The sequence below is a fragment of the Leucoraja erinacea genome, chromosome 6 (genome assembly GCF_028641065.1).
Source record: "Leucoraja erinacea ecotype New England chromosome 6, Leri_hhj_1, whole genome shotgun sequence".
In the NCBI taxonomy this organism is placed as follows: Eukaryota; Metazoa; Chordata; class Chondrichthyes; order Rajiformes; family Rajidae; genus Leucoraja; species Leucoraja erinaceus.
This window is the reverse complement of record NC_073382.1, coordinates 6,365,009-6,384,777: the sequence shown is the minus strand read 5'-3', so window position 1 is coordinate 6,384,777 and position 19,769 is coordinate 6,365,009. Positions and strand designations below refer to the sequence as shown.

Here is a 19,769-nt window from a genome sequence, read left to right as displayed (position 1 = left end):
CATGACCTATGACACCTGCACTAATCAACAATCTATCTATCTCTGCCTTAAAGATATACACTGACTTTGCGTCCACAGCCTTCTGTGGCAAAGAATTCCACGGATTCACCACCCTCTGACTAAAGACGGTTTTCCTCATCTCCTTCCTAAAAGAACGTCCTTTAATTTTAAGGCTATGACCTCTCATCCTAGACTCTCCCACTGGTAGAAACAATCTCTCTCCTCATCCACTCCATCCAAGCCTTTCACTATTCTGTACGTTTCAATGAGGTCCCCACCCCCCTCATTCTTCTAAACTCCAGCAAGTACATGCTGTCAAACACTCATCATATGTGAAGCTGCCCACTCCTGTGTCAATTGGGAATAGAGTGAAGATAGCCACTGGGGAATAAGATCAGAAGGGGCAAGCCACAGATCTATCTTGACCAAATCTATTTAAGGGAACGCACACATTGTGGGGCCGCAGATGACATTTTCCACTTTATTTTTGCGAGACTCACTCAGCGAAGTTGCTGAGCCATCATGGAGACGGCAGCTATTATTTTCAAGCAATTAGTCCTGTCAAGCAGATTGAATGTACAGCGGCATCAGCAGAAAGAGGTACACTGCTTGCTGCAGATTGCTCCGTTAATAATGAGCACCAGAAATAATGGCTTCATGCATTCATGGAGCACATGATAATCCCCAAACTCTCTCGCCCTTTACTTAAAGTCGGTGCACAAAATGCCATCTCCCCCTTAAAGCCGATTCAAGGGAACCCATATGGAATCAGCTGGTCATATGAACTAATGCTATCTAAATGGTAATGAATTATTTATCTCATTTGCAAATGGAAGCGTGATTCATTGGAATCACAAAATCAATTTTTATTTAACCATATAACCATATAACAATTACAGCACGGAAACAGGCCATCTCGACCCTTCTAGTCCGTGCCGAACACGTATTCTCCCCTAGTCCCATATACCTGCGTTCAGACCATAACCCTCCATTCCCTTCCCATCCATATAACTATCCAATTTATTTTTAAATGATAAAAACGAACCTGCCTCCACCACCTTCACTGGAAGCTCATTCCACACAGCTACCACTCTCTGAGTAAAGAAGTTCCCCTCTCATGTTACCCCTAAACTTCAGTCCCTTAATTCTCAAGTCATGTCCCCTAGTTTGAATCTTCCCTACTCTCAGTGGGAAAAGCTTTTCCATGTCAACTCTGTCTATCCCTCTCATCATTTTTAAAAACCTCTATCAAGTCCCCCTTAACCTTCTGCGCTCCAAAGAATAAAGCCCTAACTTGTTCAACCTTTCTCTGTAACTTAGTTGCTGAAACCCAGGCAACATTCTAGTAAATCTCCTCTGTACTCTCTCTATTTTGTTGACATCCTTCCTATAATTAGGCGACCAAAATTGTACACCATACTCCAGAATTGGCCTCACCAATGCCTTGTACAATTTTAACATTACATCCCAACTTCTATACTCAATGCTCTGATTTATAAAGGCCAGCATACCAAAAGCTTTCTTTACCACCCTATCTACATGAGATTCCACTTTCAGGGAACTTTGCACAGTTATTCCCAGATCCCTCTGTTCACCTACATTCTTCAATTCCCTACCATTTACCATGGGATTACCTGGGATTAGTTTAATTTACTTTCATTCATTATTGTTGTGTATATCGAGGTACAGTGAAAAGCTTTTGCTGCTGTGCTATCCAGTCAAAGAAAAGACTACACTTAAATACAATCAAGCCATCCACAGCGTACAGAAAAAGGCAAAAGGCAACAATATTTAGTGCAAAGATGGTTCAGAGGTCTATCATAAGGCTCATGGGAGGTCAGGACCACACTCTGGAGGACTGTACAGTTATCAGATAACTTATTTGCCATCGAAACAACGGTTACTTACAGGATGGACATAAAAAGTTGGAGTAACTCAACGGGTCAGACAGCAACTCTGGAGAAAAGGAATAGGTGACGTTTTGGGTCGAGACCCTTCTTTAGACTGAGAGTCAGGGGAAAAGGTAACAAGAGAGTTATAGACGGTGTTATAGAACAAATTAATGAAAGATAATGCACAAAAAGTAACGATGATAAAGGAAACAGGCCATTGTTAGCTGCTTACGGGTCCTCCCCAGTTCACGAATGGCTGACTTGTGAACAGTCGAAACAGTCGAATGAGCATTTGGGTGACCGACGGGATGGATATTCCGATTGGCATGGAGCTGCAGACATCCTCTGTCATGTGAGAACTTGGTTCTTGATAAACTTGAAATCCATGTTGCCCTTGGTTGCCCTCTGATTTTGTGTATATCGTTAAATTGTCACACTTCAGACTTGCCAACTGATATATATATATATATGTACACACACACACATATATACAGTATATATCTATATACTGTATATCCACATGTATACATACTGTTAATAATAATAATAATAATACATTTTATTTATGGGCGCCTTTCAAGAGTCTCAGGACACCTTACAAAAATTTTACAGGTAGAGGAAAAGAGGCAACTTCTCCCGCTCGAGTTCCCGCTTGTGTTCACAGGTATATAGCTGTAGATACAATACAATCCCGTTTATTGTCATTTGAACCTCAAATGAAGTCCTAACAAAATTTGGTTTCTACATTCATACAACAAGAAAAGAACCAATTCCCACAATTAACACAATTTACACAAACATCCATGACAGTGAATCTCCTCCTCACTGTGATGGAAGGCAAAGTCTTGTCTCCCTCCCCTGCTCTCCATTCTTCTCCCAATGTCAAAGCCCCCGGCGAGCGATGGCAAGTCCCGCGGCCATTAAGGCCGCGCCAGGCGACGTAAGGCCCTGCTCCGGGTTGCCTTCAACCCCGCAACTCGAGCGAGAGAATTTGCCATTGCGGGAGCTCCGAAAATATATAAATAAGTGCGTATATATTTATTTATTATTACACACACATATGTGTGTGTGTGGGCGTATATTTATATACATATATATAATCCATACACGACCACGTACACATATACATATACAAACATACATATACATATAAACACGACAGAGGCATGGAAGGGGTTCTGTGGTAAAACAATTGGTGCATGAGCTTGGATTTGAGGATTGCGGGGAATGCTGAAGGTCAGAGAAACTGCACCAATTGCCTGAACCAACATCCCTGGTACCCTTGTTTAATTATAGAGTCTGTGAATGAACAGAGTCCCAGCAAGAACACTGGTAAATAGAGGGCACACTAGGTGAGGGAGAGAAATAAAATGTCTGTGGAACTTTGCCAACAGTGTGGATTTTAGGGCGTGGATTTTTCATTTTTAACCAAAGAAATATACACCATGCCCTTTCTGGGAAAGGTATATTTCTAACATGCCTTTAAAATTCAGTGCAAGCAATAAATATCAAAAGTGTAAATATTTACATTAGCATTCATTTTGTACCTTTCATGTGACAGAACCGTTTGGCTGTGGGATCTGTTGGGATCTGTGTGTCTCTACATCTACCTGTCATTGTATTTTGCTCTCTCTCTCTCCCTCTCTCTCTCTCCCTCACTCTCTCTCTCTCTTCACTCTCTCACTCTCTTCCTCTCTCTTCACTCTCTCTCTCTCTCTCCGCCTCTCTCTCTCCCTCTCCCACCCGAAAACCTTCGCGAAACTCAGCGCTCACACACAAATCTCCCTCTCCCCCTCTCTCTTCCCCCCCCCCCCCCCCTCTCCCCCCCCCTCCTTCCCCCCCCATCTCCCCCCTCCCCCCCCCCCTCCCCCCCCCTCTCCCCTCTATCTCCCCCCCCCTCTAAATTCTCCCTCCCCCCCCTCTCTCCCCCCTCCCCCCCCTATCTCCCCCCTCCTCCTCCCCCCTATTCTCATTTGAACCTCCCCCCCCAAACCCTTTCTACCTCCTACAACCCGACCAAGACTCCCTCTCCTCTACCCCCCCCTCAGTGAATCCCCCCTCTCCCCATGGAAGGCTCTCTCTTCTCTCCCTCCCCCTCTCTCCTCTCTCTCCCAATGTCTCTCCCCCCCCCCCCCCCCGGCCCCTATGGTCCATGGGCGGGAAAAGCAGAATTGGGATGAGAAGCAAATGGTGTTCATGGTTGCATGAAAGAAACTGTGAAAAATGTTGAAGATTTTGCCTGTCAAATAGCAAAGGCAAAGGCAGAACTGGTTGCTAATTGCTACAAATGCTGGGATAGATATGAATGTTGAGAAACTGAAAGTTGAGTAATTTTTTTAATCACTGAAAATGCACTATCTTGCAGATCGCAGGTAAAATATGTGAAAGTTTCCTGGAACTGAATATTTTTTTTTAAATAAAGATATTACCTTAAATATTCCATACAGATTCTCTACAGCTGCACACTCAAGCCTAAAAGTTCAACTTCTATCCCCATGGACAAGGGCAGCAGGTGCTCGGGATCACCACATGTTCCTCTCCTAATTCCACAGCATTCCCAAGCAGAAATATATTGCAGGTCCTTCATAAGGGTCATAAGATCAAGTGATAATAGAATTAGGCCATTCGGCCCATCAAATCTACTCCACCATTCAATCATGGCTGATCTATCTCTTCCTCCTAATTGCATTCTACTGCCTTCTCCCCATTAACCACTGACACCCGTACAAATTAAGAATTTATCTATTGGCTTGGACTCCACAGCCTTCTGTGGCAAAGAATTCAATCAATCAATCCACCAATAGATCAGTTTTATTTGTCACATTGCACACAAAGTACAAGTGAAATGAATTCGCTAGCAGCGGTACAATGGTAAAGAACGCACAAAAACACAAAAAATTTAAACACAAACATCCTCCACAGCATTCATCTCTGTGGTGGAAGGAACAAAATTTGGCCAGTCCTCCTCCATTTTCCCCCAAGGTCGGGACCACCACCCTCCGCAGTTGCCGCTGCGGGCGTCCAGATGTGCAGACAGGGTAAAAAAGTCCAGGTAAGTCCAGAATCGGCTCTTCCACACCGGAGCCCGCGGCTTCAAAAGTTGGTGTAGGCCGCAGGCCGGCGGTCGAAGATTTAAGAATTCCACAGATTACCAGAATAAATAAATTCCTCCTCATCTTCTTCCTAAAGGAACGTCCTTTAATTCTGAGACAATGACCTCCAGTTCTAGACTCTCCCACTAGTGGAAATATCCTCTCTACTTCCACTCTATCCAAGCCTTTCACTATTCAATGTGGACCCCCTCATCATTCTAAACACTAGCGAGTACAGGCCCAGTGCCGTCAAACGCTCATCATTACAGCAGCACCCAAAGATATTTTCCGCTACTGAAACCATCAGTCAGAGAGAAAGAATGGAATAAGGCCCTTCGGCCCACCAAGTCCGTGGCAACCATCAACCAACAATTTACACCAATGCTACACTATTCCCATTGGTTTTATTTTCCCAGCATTCATATCAATTCCTCTTCTCTACCAGAACCGACCACTCACCCACACAAGTTACAATGGTCAATAATCCTCCCAATCAGCCCATGTGTGGGATGTGAGGGGAAACCAGAGAACCCAGAGGAAACCCAGGCAGTTACAGGGAGAAACATGCAAACCCCACATAGATAGTAATAGAGGCGACAAAATGATGAAGTAACTCATTCCTGGACAATGGGTCTAAATCCTGGAACCTCATCCCCAACAGGAATATGACAACATCTTCGTCAAAAATTTAGGCCATTTAGGCCACTAAGGGGATTTAGGCCATTTGGAAAAATGGGCTGAAAGATGGCAGATGGAGTTTAATGCTGATAAATGTGAGGTGCTACACCTTGGCAGGACAAATCAAAATAGGACGTACATGGTAAATAGTAGGGAATTGAAGAATACAGTTGAACAGAGGGATCTGGGTATAACCGTGCATAGTTCCTTGAAGGTGGAATCCCATATAGATAGGGTGGTAAAGAAAGCTTTTGGTATGCTAGCCTTTATAAATCAGAGCATTGAGTATAGAAGCTGGGATGTAATGTTAAAATTGTACAAGACATTGGTGAGACCAAATCTGGAGTATGGTGTACAATTTTGGTCGCCCAATTATAGGAAGGATTTCAACAAAATAGAGAGAGTACAGAGGAGATTTACTAGAATGTTGCCTGGGTTTCAACAACTAAGTTACAGAGATAGGTTGAATAAGTTAGGTCTTTATTCTCTGGAGCGCAGAAGGTTAAGGGGGGACCTGATAGAGGTCTTTAAAATTATGAGAGGGATAGACGTGATGATGTGGACAAGCTTTTCCCTTTGAGAATAGGGAAGATTCAAACAAGAGGACATGACTTCAGAATTAAGGGACAGAAGTTTAGGGGTAATATGAGGGGGAACTTCTTTACGCAGAGAGTGGTGGCGGTGTGGAATGAGCTCCCCAGTGGAAGTGGTGGAGGCAGGTTCATTGGTATCATTTAAAAATAAATTGGATAGGCATATGGATGAGGAGGGTTATGGTATGAGTGCAGGCAGGTGGGACTAAGGGGAAAAAAAAAATTTGTTCGGCATGGACTTGTAGGGCCGAGATGGCCTGTTTCCGTGCTGTAATTGTTATATGGTTATATGGTTATATGGGTTAAAAAAACTCAGGATTAATTGGAGATGCATTAATAAATGTCATTGACATCCATATCTAAAAATGAATGTAAAAATATTCATTCAAAACTTTGAGTTGATACTGCAACAGGGTCTGATAGGCCTGGGCAACGCGAGAACAATCTTCCTGCATCTAGCCTGTCCAACCCCTTTAGAATTTTGTACGTTTCTATAAGATCCCCCTCAATCTTCTAAATAGGAGTACAAGCCGAGTCCATCCAGTCCTTCTTCATATGAAAGTCCTGCCATCCCAGGAATCAGTCTGGTGAACCTTCTCTGTACTCCCTCTATGGCAAGAATGTCTTTTCTCAGATTAGGAGACCAAAACTGTATGCAATACTCCAGGTGTGGTCTCACCAAGACCCTGTACAACTGCAGTAGAACCTCCCTGCTCCTATACTCAAATCCTTTTGCTATGAATGATAACATACCATTCCCTTTCTTCACTGCCTGCTGCACTTGCATGCCTACTTTCAATGACTGGTGTACCATGACACCCAGGTCTCATTGCATCTCCCCTTTTCCTAATCGGCCACCATTCAGATAATAGTCTACTTTCCTGTTTTTGCCAGCAAAGTGGATAACCTCACATTTATCCACATTATACTGCATCTGCCATGCATTTGCCCACTCACCCAGCCTATCCAAGTCACCTTGCAGCCTCCTAGCATCCTCCTCACAGCTAACGCTGCCCCCCAGCTTTGTGTCATCCGCAAACTTGGAGATGTTGCATTCAATTCCCTCGTACAAATCATTAATATATATTGTAAATAGCTGGGGTCCCAGCACTGAGCCTTGCGGTACCCCACTAGTCACTGCCTGCCATTGTGAAAAGGACCCGTTTACTCCTACTCTTTGCTTCCTGTCTGCCAGCCAGTTCTCTATCCACATCAATACTGAACCCCCAATACCATGTGCTTTAAGTTTGTATACTAATCTCTTATGTGGGACCTTGTCGAAAGCCTTCTGGAAGTTCAGATACACCACATCCACTGGTTCTCCCCTATCCAAGCTACTAGTTACATCCTCGAAAAATTCTATAAGATTCGTCAGACATGATTTACCTTTCGTAAATCCATGCTGACTTTGCCCAATGATTTCACCACTTTCCAAATGTGCTGCTATCCCATCTTTAATAACTGACTCTAGCAGTTTCCCCACTACCGATGTTAGACCAACTGGTCTGTAATTCCCCATTTTCTCTCTCCATCCCTTTTTAAAAAGTGGCAACATCCTTGTAAAACTGTTGGCAACATCCTTGTAAATAATTTTCCTATAACATTGTGCCCAGAATTGAACACAATATTCTAAATGTGGTCTCACCAACATTTCATACAACTGCAACATGACCTCCCAACTTCTAAACTCAGTACTCTAACTGATGATGGCCAAAATGCCAAAAGCCTTTTTGACCACCTTATCTACCTGCAACTTGACCTTCAAGGAAATATGCACCTGTACTCCTAGATCCCTCTGCTCTACAACACTACCCAGAGGCTTACCAATTACTGTGTAGGTCCTGCCCATGTTTGACGTCCAAAAATGCAACTCCTCACACTTTTCTGTATTAAATTCCATCAACCATTCCTCCGACCACCTGGCCAATCTTTCACAACCTGCAAAACCATTGGCTTTTGTATCATCAGCAAACGTGCAAATCTGGCCCTGTATGTTCTCATCCAAATCATTGATGTAGATGGCAAACAGTAACGGGCCCAACACTGAACTAGTCACAGGCCCCCTAGTCCGTGAAGCAACCTTCCAGCATCACCCTCTGCTTCACAGGGTCACAGGGAGAACATACAAACTCCACACAAACAGCACTGGCAGTCAGGACTGAACCAGGTCTCTGGCGCTGTAAGGCAGCAACTCTAACACTGCACTACTTGAATGGACTGAATGGCCAAATTCTACTCCTATCACTTATGATCATAATCTTATGATCTTATGATGTTGTGGTACCACCCAAGGCAGACCACCCAAGGTACCACTCAAGGCAGTGAAGAAAGCCAATGGTGTGTTAGCATTCATAGCAAAAGGATTTGAGTATAGGAGCAGGGAGGTTCTAATGCAGTTGTACAGGGTCTTGGTGAGACCAAACCTGGAGTATTGTGCACAGGTTTGGTCTCCTAATCTGCGGAAAGACATTTTTGCCTTAGAAGGAGTACAGAGAAGGTTCACCAGACTGATTCCTGGGATGGCAGGACTTTCATATGAAGAAAGACTGGATAGACTCGGCTTGTACCCGCTAGAATTTAGAAGATTGAGGGGGGATCTTATAGAAACTTACAAAGTTCTGAAAGGGTTGGACAGGCTAGATGCAGGAAGATTGTTCCCGATGTTGGGGAAGTCCAGAACAAGGGGTCACAGTTTAAGGATAAGAGGAAAATCTTTTAGGACCGAGATGAGAAAAACATTTTTCACACAGAGAGTGGTGAATCTCTGGAATTCTCTGCCACAGAAGGTAGTTGAGGCCAGTTCATTGGCTATATTTAAGAGGGAGTTAGATGTGGCCCTTGTGGCTAAAGGGATCAGGGGGTATGGAGAGAAGGCAGGTACAGGATACTGAGTTGGATGATCAGCCATGATCATATTGAATGGCGGTGCAGGCTCAAAGAGCCAAATGGCCTACTGCACCTATTTTCTATGTTTCTATGTTTCTATGTTAATGGCTGGCAAATTTCCACAAACTACCTTGAATAACAACCAGACTATATGTTTTAGTTACACAAAAAGCTGGAGAAACTCAGTGGATGCAGCAGCATCTATGGAGCGAAGGAAATAGGCAACGTTTTGGGCCGAAACCCTTCTTCAGACTGATCGGGGGTGGGGGGGGGGGCTGGGACAAGAAAGGAAAAAGGAGGAGGAGCCCGAAGGCTGGGGGGTGGGAGGAGACAGCAGGGGGACTGAGGAAGGGGAGGAGATAACAAGGACTAACAAAATTGGGAGAATTTGATGTTCATGTCTCCAGAATGCAGGCTCCCCAAGCGGAATATGAGGTGCTGTTCCTCCAATTTTATGGTGCTGCTCGCTCTGGCCATGGAGGAGACCCAGGACAGAGAGGTCGGAGACGGAGTGGGAGGGGGAGTTGAAGTGCTGAGCCACCGGGAGGTCAGCTTGGTTATTGCGGACCGAACGGAGGTGTTCGGCGAAACGATCGCCCAATGCATCTGCAGTTCCTTCTTAAACACTTTATGTTTTAGTTACTGCGACTGAGAAGCAAATATGACAAGGTCACCGTGATTAACTCCTCTGATCTTCTTTGAAATGGGTGGAAAATCTAATTTAGATACTGTAAGTTGATTAAAAGATAAATATTAGTCAAGACACCCGGGATGATTCAGATTAAGGCCAAGATCTGATCAGCCATGCTCTTGATGAATGGCAGAGAGGCCATGATGCCTGCTCCTGCTGTTGTTTCTTCTGTTCTAATGAGATCCCTTACGTTTATAAGCCCTCAGTATAAGATCATAAAGTCATGTGATGGGAGCAGAATTAAGCCATTCAGCCCATCAAGTCTACTCTGCCATTCAATCATGGCTGATCTATCTTTCCCTCTTAACCCCATTCTCGGGGTGGGAGATTGCAACCTTCACGTGGTCCGCCCTGTTTCGACGAATGCAATCAACCTGGCGTGCACAATCAAGTAAGATCAAATAGAACAAGTTGTCCTACATCTTTAGGCTGTGCACGCCATACGCAAGAAGAAGAACCCCATTCTCCTGCCTTCTCCCCATCACCCCTGACACCCATTCTAATCAAAGGTTCACCAAGGGGGAGATGACAGGGGGCTCAGATTCACAAGGTCCTGTCTGAAAGATAGCACCTCTGACAATAAGATGCACCAGGGAATCACCCTAGTAATTTTGCATTTAAGTCTCTGAAGTTTGGGAGGTGTAGTATATTTGATGAGTTGTCTCAAGAAAGCAGCTGACATCATGAAAGACACACACCACCTTACCCATGTGCTCACCATGCTACTAGCTTGGGAAGAACGTACAAGACCCTAACAACATGACCTCCCGGTTCAAGAACAACTTCTTCCTATCAACCGTTAGGCTTTTGAACCACATTACACAACCCTAACTACAAACCTACCTCAGAAATGGACTACTACGAACTTTTTTATGTTGCACTATGTATTCGACTTGGTCTGGTAACTGAGTATAATTGATACCTTATTGTTACATGCCTGTAACGCTGAAGTAAAATATGTTATTGTTCCAATCCTGGTGCATATGATACTTGAAACATAGAAAAATAGATCTGAAACATGAAAATAGGTGCAGTTTTATACCATTCGGCCCTTCGAGCCAGCACCGCCATTCAACATGATCATGGCTGATCATCTAAAATCAGTACCCCATTCCTGCTTTTTCCCCATATCCCTTAATTCCATTAACCCTAAGAGCTAAATCTAACTCTGTCTTTTGAAAACGTCCAGTGAATTGGCCTCCACTGCCTTCTGTGGCAGAGAATTCCACAGATTCACAATTCTCTGGTTGAAAAAGTTTGTTCTCATCGCTGTCCTAAATGGCCTACCCCTTATTCTTAAACTGTGACATCTGGTTCTGGACTCCCCCAACATCGGGAATTTTTTTTCCTACATCTAGCCTGTACAATCCCTTAAGAATATTAAAAGTTTCTATGATACCCTCTCATCCTTCTAAATTCCAGTGAATATAAGCCTGGTTGATCCATTCTTTCATCATAAATAGGAAGGAGATTCGGATTCATTATTAATCTGAACATCCTTGACAATGCTTGATCCTCATGAATCCCTTCTACTGCCCAAGTGGCATGATGACAAATTGTGCTATTTGTCAAAGAGAGATCGCCAGATGTCTTGGCCTCTCCCTGTCCCACTTCAGTTCAGTCCAGCTCAATTTACTTTATTGTTACATTTACCGAGGTGAAAACCTTTTGTTTTCAAGTGAAAACAGTGAAAACCTTTTGTTGCGTGCTATCCAGTCAGCAAAGGACAATACATGATTACAATCGAGCCATTTACAGTGTGTAGATACATGATAAGGGAATAGCGTTTAGTGCAAGGTAAAGCTAGCAAAGTCCGAACAAGAATAGAAACATAGAAACCTAGAAAATAGGTGCAGGAGTAGGCCATTCGGCCCTTCGAGCCTGCACCGCCATTCAATATGATCATGGCTGATCATCCAACTCAGTATCCCATACCTGCCTTCTCTCCATACCCCCTGATCCCTTTATCCACAAGGGCCACATCTAACTCCCTCTTAAATATAGCCAATGAACTGGCCTCAACTACCTTCTGTGGCAGGAAATTCCAGAGATTCACCACTCTCTGTGTGAAAATTTTTTTTCTCCTCTCGGTCCTAAAAGATTTCCCTCTTATCCTTAAACTGTGACCCCTTGTTCTGGACTTCCCCAACATCAGAACAATCTTCCTGCATCTAGCCTGTCCAACCCCTTAAGAATTTAGTAAGTTTCTATAAGATCCCCCCTCAATCTTCTAAATTCGAGCGAGTACAAGCCGAGTCTATCCAGTCGTTCTTCATATGAAAGTCCTGACATCCCAATAGTCCGAGGGTTACCAATGAGGTAGATAACAATTTAGGACTGATCTTCAGTTGTGAGATAGGAAGACTCGGTTGCGTGATAACAACTCATCACCAGACCATGGACTAAAACATGTTATCAGTCATTTACCAAATGCTCTATGTGCCAAAAGTAATGAAACTTCAAAAGGAATTTACAATGTCCTTTAAAGGCGTGAGATCAATGGATTTTTCTTCCCTGCTAATTTTCTGAAGCTAACTCTGAAAGAAGTTGCAGAAGAGAAAGGATAATTTAAAAGAGGCTTCAAGCGAGAATTAAATTTCCAGAAATTCATCGTACAGAAGCCAACTAATTTGGAGACTCTGTCATCCTTCCCCTTTGAAGGGCTCACTGCAATGGGATGGGCTACTCATGTTGGCAGGTAATTAGATACAAACGTCTGATGAAAAGTATTGGCACTGAGAAGATGTGCTCCTCAACTATGGATACGTTCCTGAAAATTTTCTTAGTACCTTAATAGTGTAATGCCCCTGTCCCACTTAGGAAACCTGAACGGAAACCTCTGGAGACTTTGCGCCCCACCCAAGGTTTCCGCGCGGTTCCCGGAGGTTTTTGTCAGTCTCCCTACCTGCTTCCACTACCTGCAACCTCCAGCAACCACCTGCAACCTTCAGGTTTCCTAAGTGGGTCAGGGGCATAAGGGCGTCTTGATTTGGGTTAGGTAGGAGAATGTAGATTCACAGCAATAAGGGGTAAGCGTTTTTCGTGCATGTTGCCGAACATCTGGGTATTCTAACCGCACGGAAACCTTGGGTGGGGCGCAAAGTCTCCAGAGGTTTCAGTTCAGGTTTCCTAAGTGGGACGGGGGCATTATGCACCCAAGCTGTCTGCAATTATCATGCTTAAATACCTGTCCCATGCCTCTGTTGCTAGATGGTTGTGTACTCGGTCAAATCTATATCTTCGGAAGTCCTCGACGGCATCTTTGATTGCAACCAAACCCAGCACTAAGACCAATGGGATCATGGTGATATCTTTCCTGAAGGCTTCCACAACGGGGATCCAATTCAGCAGAGCCAAAAACAAGAAGTAGATATTGGCACACCTGTGAACATAAGAATAAAGGAAGAAATGAATGATTTTGGTGTAGGTAGGTTTAGGTTTATAAATATCACATGTGGGCGACACGGTGGCATAGGTGGGCAAAAAGGTGGTGCGGGGGGAGAGCTACTGCCTTACAGCGCCACAGACCAGGGTTTGATCATGACTACGGGTGCTTGCCTGTACGGAGTTTGTACGTTCTCCCCGTGACCTGAATGGGTTACCGCCGAGATCTTCAGTTTCCTCTCACACTCCAAGGACGTCCAGGTTTGTAGGTTAATTGGCTTGGTGCAAATATTAAATAGTCCCTAGTGCGGGATCCACTGGTCAGTACGGACTCGGTGGGCTGAAGGGCCTGTTCCAACGCTGTAACTCTAAACCAAACTAAACTAAAGAAAAAACTATGAAATCTACTTGTGCCACATCTGATGTGAGGCAGCAGCTCTATAGACTATGCCACTGTGCAGCAATGCCAACATATGCACCACTGTGCCACCCTCTTGATCCTATCCACTGAATGAATTGAGTTGCTGATCCAATGCTAGGTCAACTTAGTGCAGGTTTAATATCCGAATTCTGCTGTGTAACCACTGGAGAACTGAGAAAATTCACTCTCCATCATTGGACCCCATGATGCCCCTATGGGCACCATATCTGAGGAAGGATGTGCCTGTTCAGGAGATGGTCCAGAGGAGGTTTACAAGCATGATCCCAGGAATAGTGAAAGGCTTGGATAGCGTGGATGTGGAGGGGATGTTTCCACTAGTGGGAGATTCTAGGATTAGAGGTCATAGCCAGTGGCGGACTGGGTCTAAAAATATTGGTTGCCAGGAGACAAAGGGGGCCCACTTCATCAGGGACCCACTTGCCATCGGGCAAGCTGACACCCTGGCCAGTCCGCCACTGGTCATAGCTCAGTATAAAAGGACGTTCTTTTAGGAAGGAGATGAGGCGAAATATCTTTAGTCAGAGGGTGGTGAATCTGTGGAACTCTTTGCCACAGAAGGCTGTGGAGGCCAAGTCAGAGGATATTTCTAAGGCCGAGGCAGATAGATACTTGACTAGTGCAGGTGTCAGAGGTTATGGGGAGAAGGCATGAGAATGGGGTCAGGAGGGAGAGATAGATCAGCCATGATTGAATGGCGGAGTAGACTTGATTGGCTGGATGGCCTAATTCTACTCCAACCACTTATGACCCTATAAGCTTATGACCTTATGACCTCATGCCATCAAGAGTGCAGTTGGAGCGTGTGAAAGCATGAAAAAAACAATACCATCTCCAGATAGACACAAAGTGCTGGAGTAACTCAGCGGGACAGGCAGCATCTCTGCATAATTCCTTCCATCCAGAGATGCTGCCGGTCCTGCTGAGTTACTCCAGCATTTTGTGTCTATCTTCAGTTTAAACCAGCATCTGCAGTTCCTTCCTACACAATACAAACTCCATACAGACAAGTCCCCGTAGTCAGGATCTAACGCAGGTCTCTGGCACTATAATTAGGCGACCATACCACTGTAGATGCTGGTTTACACCAAAGATAGAGAAAAGGAATAGGTGATGTTTCGGGTCGGAGTCCTTCTTTGGACAATATTATTTCTATATATTTTTTCTGGTTGTACACAAAGCACAAAGGTGGTAGAGATCATGGAAAGCTCACTGGCAATCAGAAATTCTTCTGTATTTCAGTGAAAGTCCTAGCTCATTGGTTTTGGGCAAGTTAACGGGCCTCGTGCAATGGAGGGAGTGATTTCAGACAAATGCCCTAAGTGTTTATGATCACACGACACAATTTCAAGCATCGAAAGATTTAACTGAATGTTAACGACAAGTGAAATGGATCGTCCCCTGGTTCATTGATCACACGATAGAGCATTCAAATTTTTTATTGACACCCAATTAGCCTTAAAAGTATCACTGCTAGAACAATTGATAAAATTAGATACGTGCAGCTTGCTGATGATACAAGGCTTGGAGCCTTATTGGGGATTATTAGAACAAGAATTTAGAGACCTCTAGTGGCCGTGGAAGAAGTTTCACCAATTGAACACCCTTTGGTTGTCAACAATGGGGTATTATAATGGGCCATAATAATTGGAAGAATATACAAGAAGGATTTTCCTACTTAATCCGTCTACCAATGTTAGCAAATGGAAGAGGATTTGCATTAAATGCGATTTACAAGAAACGTCTGTCAGAATGAATAACCTTGCATTGTTAGGCTAATGATTAAAGGCAATTCTGCAACGTTATTTATCGTGGTAAGAATGTGTAGCATATCACACTTTTGGCAACGTTATACAGTAACAAGCAAAACGGCAGGAACACAGAGCCGGTCACCTTTGCTGTCGTTGTATAATATTTCAATCCTACAGGAAGTCTGTAGGAAAGAACCTCGGATGCTGGTTTAAACTGAAGGTAGACGCAAAAAGCTGGAGTAACTCAGCGGGACAGGCAGCATCTCTGGAGAGAAGGAATGAGTGACGTTTCAGGTTGAGACCCTTCTTCAGACTGAAGAAAGGGTCCCGACCCTGAAACGTCACCCATTCCTTTCCCTCCAGAGATGCTGCCTGTCCCGCTGAGTTACTCCAGCTTTTTGTGTCTATCTACAGAAAGTCCGGTTTACTTGCATTAACTTTTCACTGTGCACAAAGTTTTAATGTGAGTTCAAGATGCCCCTTGGAGTTAACGGTGTTTAGAGAGTTGCCATTTTTGAAGAGTGTTGCCTCATTGTGACTATGGTAAGACATTGGTAATGTTACCTGTCCTCTCAAATGCCCAGACTTCAGATTGGGACATTTTCTTTTGAACTCTCATTTTGATGTCCAACTCCAAATACTCATCTTCCACTACTATTATCAGAAGGGCAGATGACTAGTAGATACAGGTGATGGGACATCGAGCAAAGAGATGAGGAAACTACAGAAGTCTGAAGAAGGGTTCCGACCCAAAATGTCACCCATCCTTTTTCTCCAGAGATGTTGCCTGAATTACTCCAGCACTTTGTGTCTGTCCTCGGTATAAACCAGCATCTGCAGTTCCTTCCTACATGCGACGCTGTTTTCTTTGCGGAAAGTTGTTAATTTCTGACTTGTATGGACTGACAGAGTTGTGGAAGCAAATCCGTGCAAGATGAAACCTGTACAACCAAATACATGAGGCCAGTTCATTGGCTATATTTAAGAGGGAGTTAGATGTGGCCATTGTGGCTAAAGGGATCGGGGGTATGGAGAGAAGGCAGGTACAGGATACTGAGTTGGATGATCAGCCTTGATCATATTGAATGGCAGTGCAGGCTCGAAGGGCCGAATGGCCTACTCCTGCACCTATTTTCTATGTTTCTATGTTTCTAACCAGGAGTGGGGCTCTACTGGGATTAGCTCCTTGATTAAGTTGACCTGGACAAGAGGGACTGAATGGCCTCTTTCTCTGCTGTAAGATTCACGGGGATAGAAATGTGTCTTCTGTTGTATGTGTTGAACCTGTGTTGCAATAAGACGAGTATAAGAAATAAATACAGGAGTATGTCATAGTCCCACAATCTCATGCTGCCATTTGTTGTGTTCTTGGCTGATTATGTATTACAGCCAATTCCCTGTCTGATCTGTGTGTCTACAATGGAACCAAGTGCTGGAGGTGAAGTTCAATGTGAATGTTTTATCATATTAGATTTTTAGTTTGTTAACAGGATGAATTTCACCCGATGGTGTTCCCGCTTGTTGTTGTCATTTCTTTTTGACTATGGGAAGAAATCAGCAGTGCTGGCTTCAAGGGCCGAATGGCCTACTCCTGCAACTATTTTCATATGCATTTCAAAATGCATTTCGTTGTCTCTGTACTGTACACTGACAATGACAATTAAAGTTGAATCTGAATCTGAATCTGAATCTATGTTTCCAAGTTTCTATGCTTCTTGTCTTTTCTCAAGGTGCAGTGTTCAGATTGGGGCATTATCTTATGAGCTCGCATTTTGATATCCTTTCCTTTAATTTTTAGACTTTCAGAGACATGGCACAGAAGCAGGGCCTTCGGCCCACCAAGTCCGTGCCGACCAGCGATCACCCCGTACACTAGCACTCTCCTGTACACTAGGGACAGTTTACAATTTTACCGAAGCCAATTAATTTACAAATGTGCACGTCTTTGGAGTGTGGGTGGAAACCAAGGCACCTGGGGAAAACCCACACAGGTCACACGGAGAACGTACAAATTCTGTACAGACAGCCCCCTTGGTCAGGATCAAACCCTGGTTCTCTGGGGCTGTAAAACCCCTGTCCCACGGTACAAGTTCATTCCAAGAGTTCTCCCGAGTTTGCCCTGATTTGAACTCTGAGATTTACGGTAATGGCCACTCGTCGGTACTCGGGGCTCTCCTGGACATTTTTCAACATGTTGAAAAATCTTCACGAGTCTTCCCGTGCTTACCTGCCATTAGCGAGTCTTCCCGAGTACCTGCCGTTAGCGCTAAGAGACGTCCCCGAGCTCCGACATACCCGCTACGTTCATTCTCCGCGATTACCATGAGTTTGATTTTTCTTTTAACTCAGGAGAGCTCTTGGAATGAACCCGTACCATGGGACAGGGCTATTAAGGCAGCAACTCTACTGCTGCGCCACCGTGCAGCCCCAAATACTCTTCTTCCACTTGTGCGATGAATTCCGTTTCTCTACTCTGTCGGGAAGTCAATGATGTTGCGATGAACTCGTCTGACATTAAAAAGGCATAAATGCTTTAGTTCCCTGTTAACCATCTCTCCCAATGATGGATTGAAAATAGGACGAGATGATTAACAGAGAGACAAATCAATACCAGCCCAGCCAAATGTACATCAAGTATGCTTTGAGATCACCTGCAAGTACTTGGAATTCCTACAGTGCGGTATGCTATAAAATGACGTAAAGGAGATTCATAGTACATCAAACATTCGTTTCACTGCAGGGGATTCTCTGTCTCTAGCAGAGCGATCAGCGAGATGTTTGATCAGTCTGGTCATCAATTGATATGTACACAACAGACTCTTTGGGGGCAATTTCAGCTGGTTTCTTTTCCATTCTGTGTCACTTTCCATTGAAGTTTGAGAGGGATTAAGGGTTAAAAAATACTCCAGTGAAACCAATTGAAAATTCACTTAGCAGTGGCTTTTTGGATTCAGGCTAACTCTGCAGCTTCTTAAGTTGAATCCAATTGGCTTTGTTGCTCCTAGAGAAACAGCTTTCCACAATCTTTCATCAGAGAAACGGAAGCCCTTTTGATTATGGTGGCTGACTGCTGGTTACTGGTTAGGAAATAGCTCAATTTTAAGACTGTCTTTGTTCTTTCCATAACCCCCCATCACAAACCTACTTTTCCCAGCCTCTGCAATCTTCTCTGGTTCTAGAAGCCTCTGAGAATTCTCTGATCAGTTTGTCTAGATTTAGTCTCTTCCTCGTCTCAGATTTTGATTGCCCCGTGATCGATGGCCTCCACTTCCTGAGGTGTTGTGGGCCTAACATTGAAAGACCAGTGAAGGGAAGTACCCACTTGATAACCCCAATAATATACTGGCATCCACACGATCACTTTCTATGTGCTTTTTAACATGTAGGTAGCTTATTATTCCACATGGAGTTAGTTATTGACCTTAGCATAAGTTTGTCTAAGGCCCATTCTTAGTCACGTGTGTGACCAAAAATGATGAAAAATTGCGGAACATATCTCTTCTAATTCTGAAAGCATTATCGGTATAATGTTATGCACTGCATTTGTAATTTTTTTTTGGTTTATCAAGTGAAATATTTATATGTTATGCTGACAATGTTCAGGGCAAGAGGTCAAACACGACTGGTCACGTGTGTGACATGTTGGTTCACTTTCCAAAGAATGGGCCACAATCAGTTTAGATAGTAGAAGAGTCTGAAGAAGGGTCTCGACCCCGAAACGTCACCCATTCCTTCTCTCCAGAGATGCTGCCTCACCTGCTGAGTTTCTCCTGCATTTTTATCTACCTTTGATTTTTCCAGCATCAGCAGTTCCTTCGTAAACATTTTTAATATTTCTATTATTTGTTGAGATTTAGCTTAGTTTAGTTTAGTGTTAGTTTAGAGATACAGTGCGGAACCAGGAGCGGCCAAGTCCGTGCCGTCCAGCGAGCCCCGCACACTTATACTATCCTACACACACGAGTGGACAATTTACAATTATACCAAGCCAATTAACTTACAAACCTGTACGTCTTTAGGATGTGGGAGGAAACCGAGGATCTCGGAGGAAACCCACGCAGGTCACGTGGGGAACGTACAAACTCCCAACAGACAAGCACCCGTAGTTAGGATCGAACCTGGGTCCCTGGCGCTGTAACGCAGCAACTCTACCGCTGCACCACCGTGGTATAAGGGGAAACTGACAAGGCCACCATTTATTGCCCATAGTTAATTGTCCTTGAGAAGATCTTTGCAGCCCTTCTAGTGAAGGGATTCTGACAATAACCTTGGACTGGGAGCCTGAAGGGCCTGTCCCACGAGCATGCGACCTGCATGCAGCAAACGCGATCTAAAGGGCCGGTCCCACCAGCATGCGCCTGCA

At 44.2% G+C, this 19,769-nt stretch overlaps 1 protein-coding gene across 4 annotated transcripts in view; it reads right to left on the bottom strand.

Moving 5' to 3' along the window:
• atp10a (ATPase phospholipid transporting 10A) overlaps nt 1-19,769 on the bottom strand; it is a 448,633-nt gene that overhangs the window by 283,469 nt on the left and 145,395 nt on the right. For all 4 annotated transcript variants that reach the window (XM_055636515.1, XM_055636513.1, XM_055636517.1 and 1 more), the window contains one exon: nt 13,020-13,214. In XM_055636515.1, the coding sequence (XP_055492490.1) occupies nt 13,020-13,214 (195 nt within the window). The remainder of the gene's footprint in view (nt 1-13,019; nt 13,215-19,769) is intronic.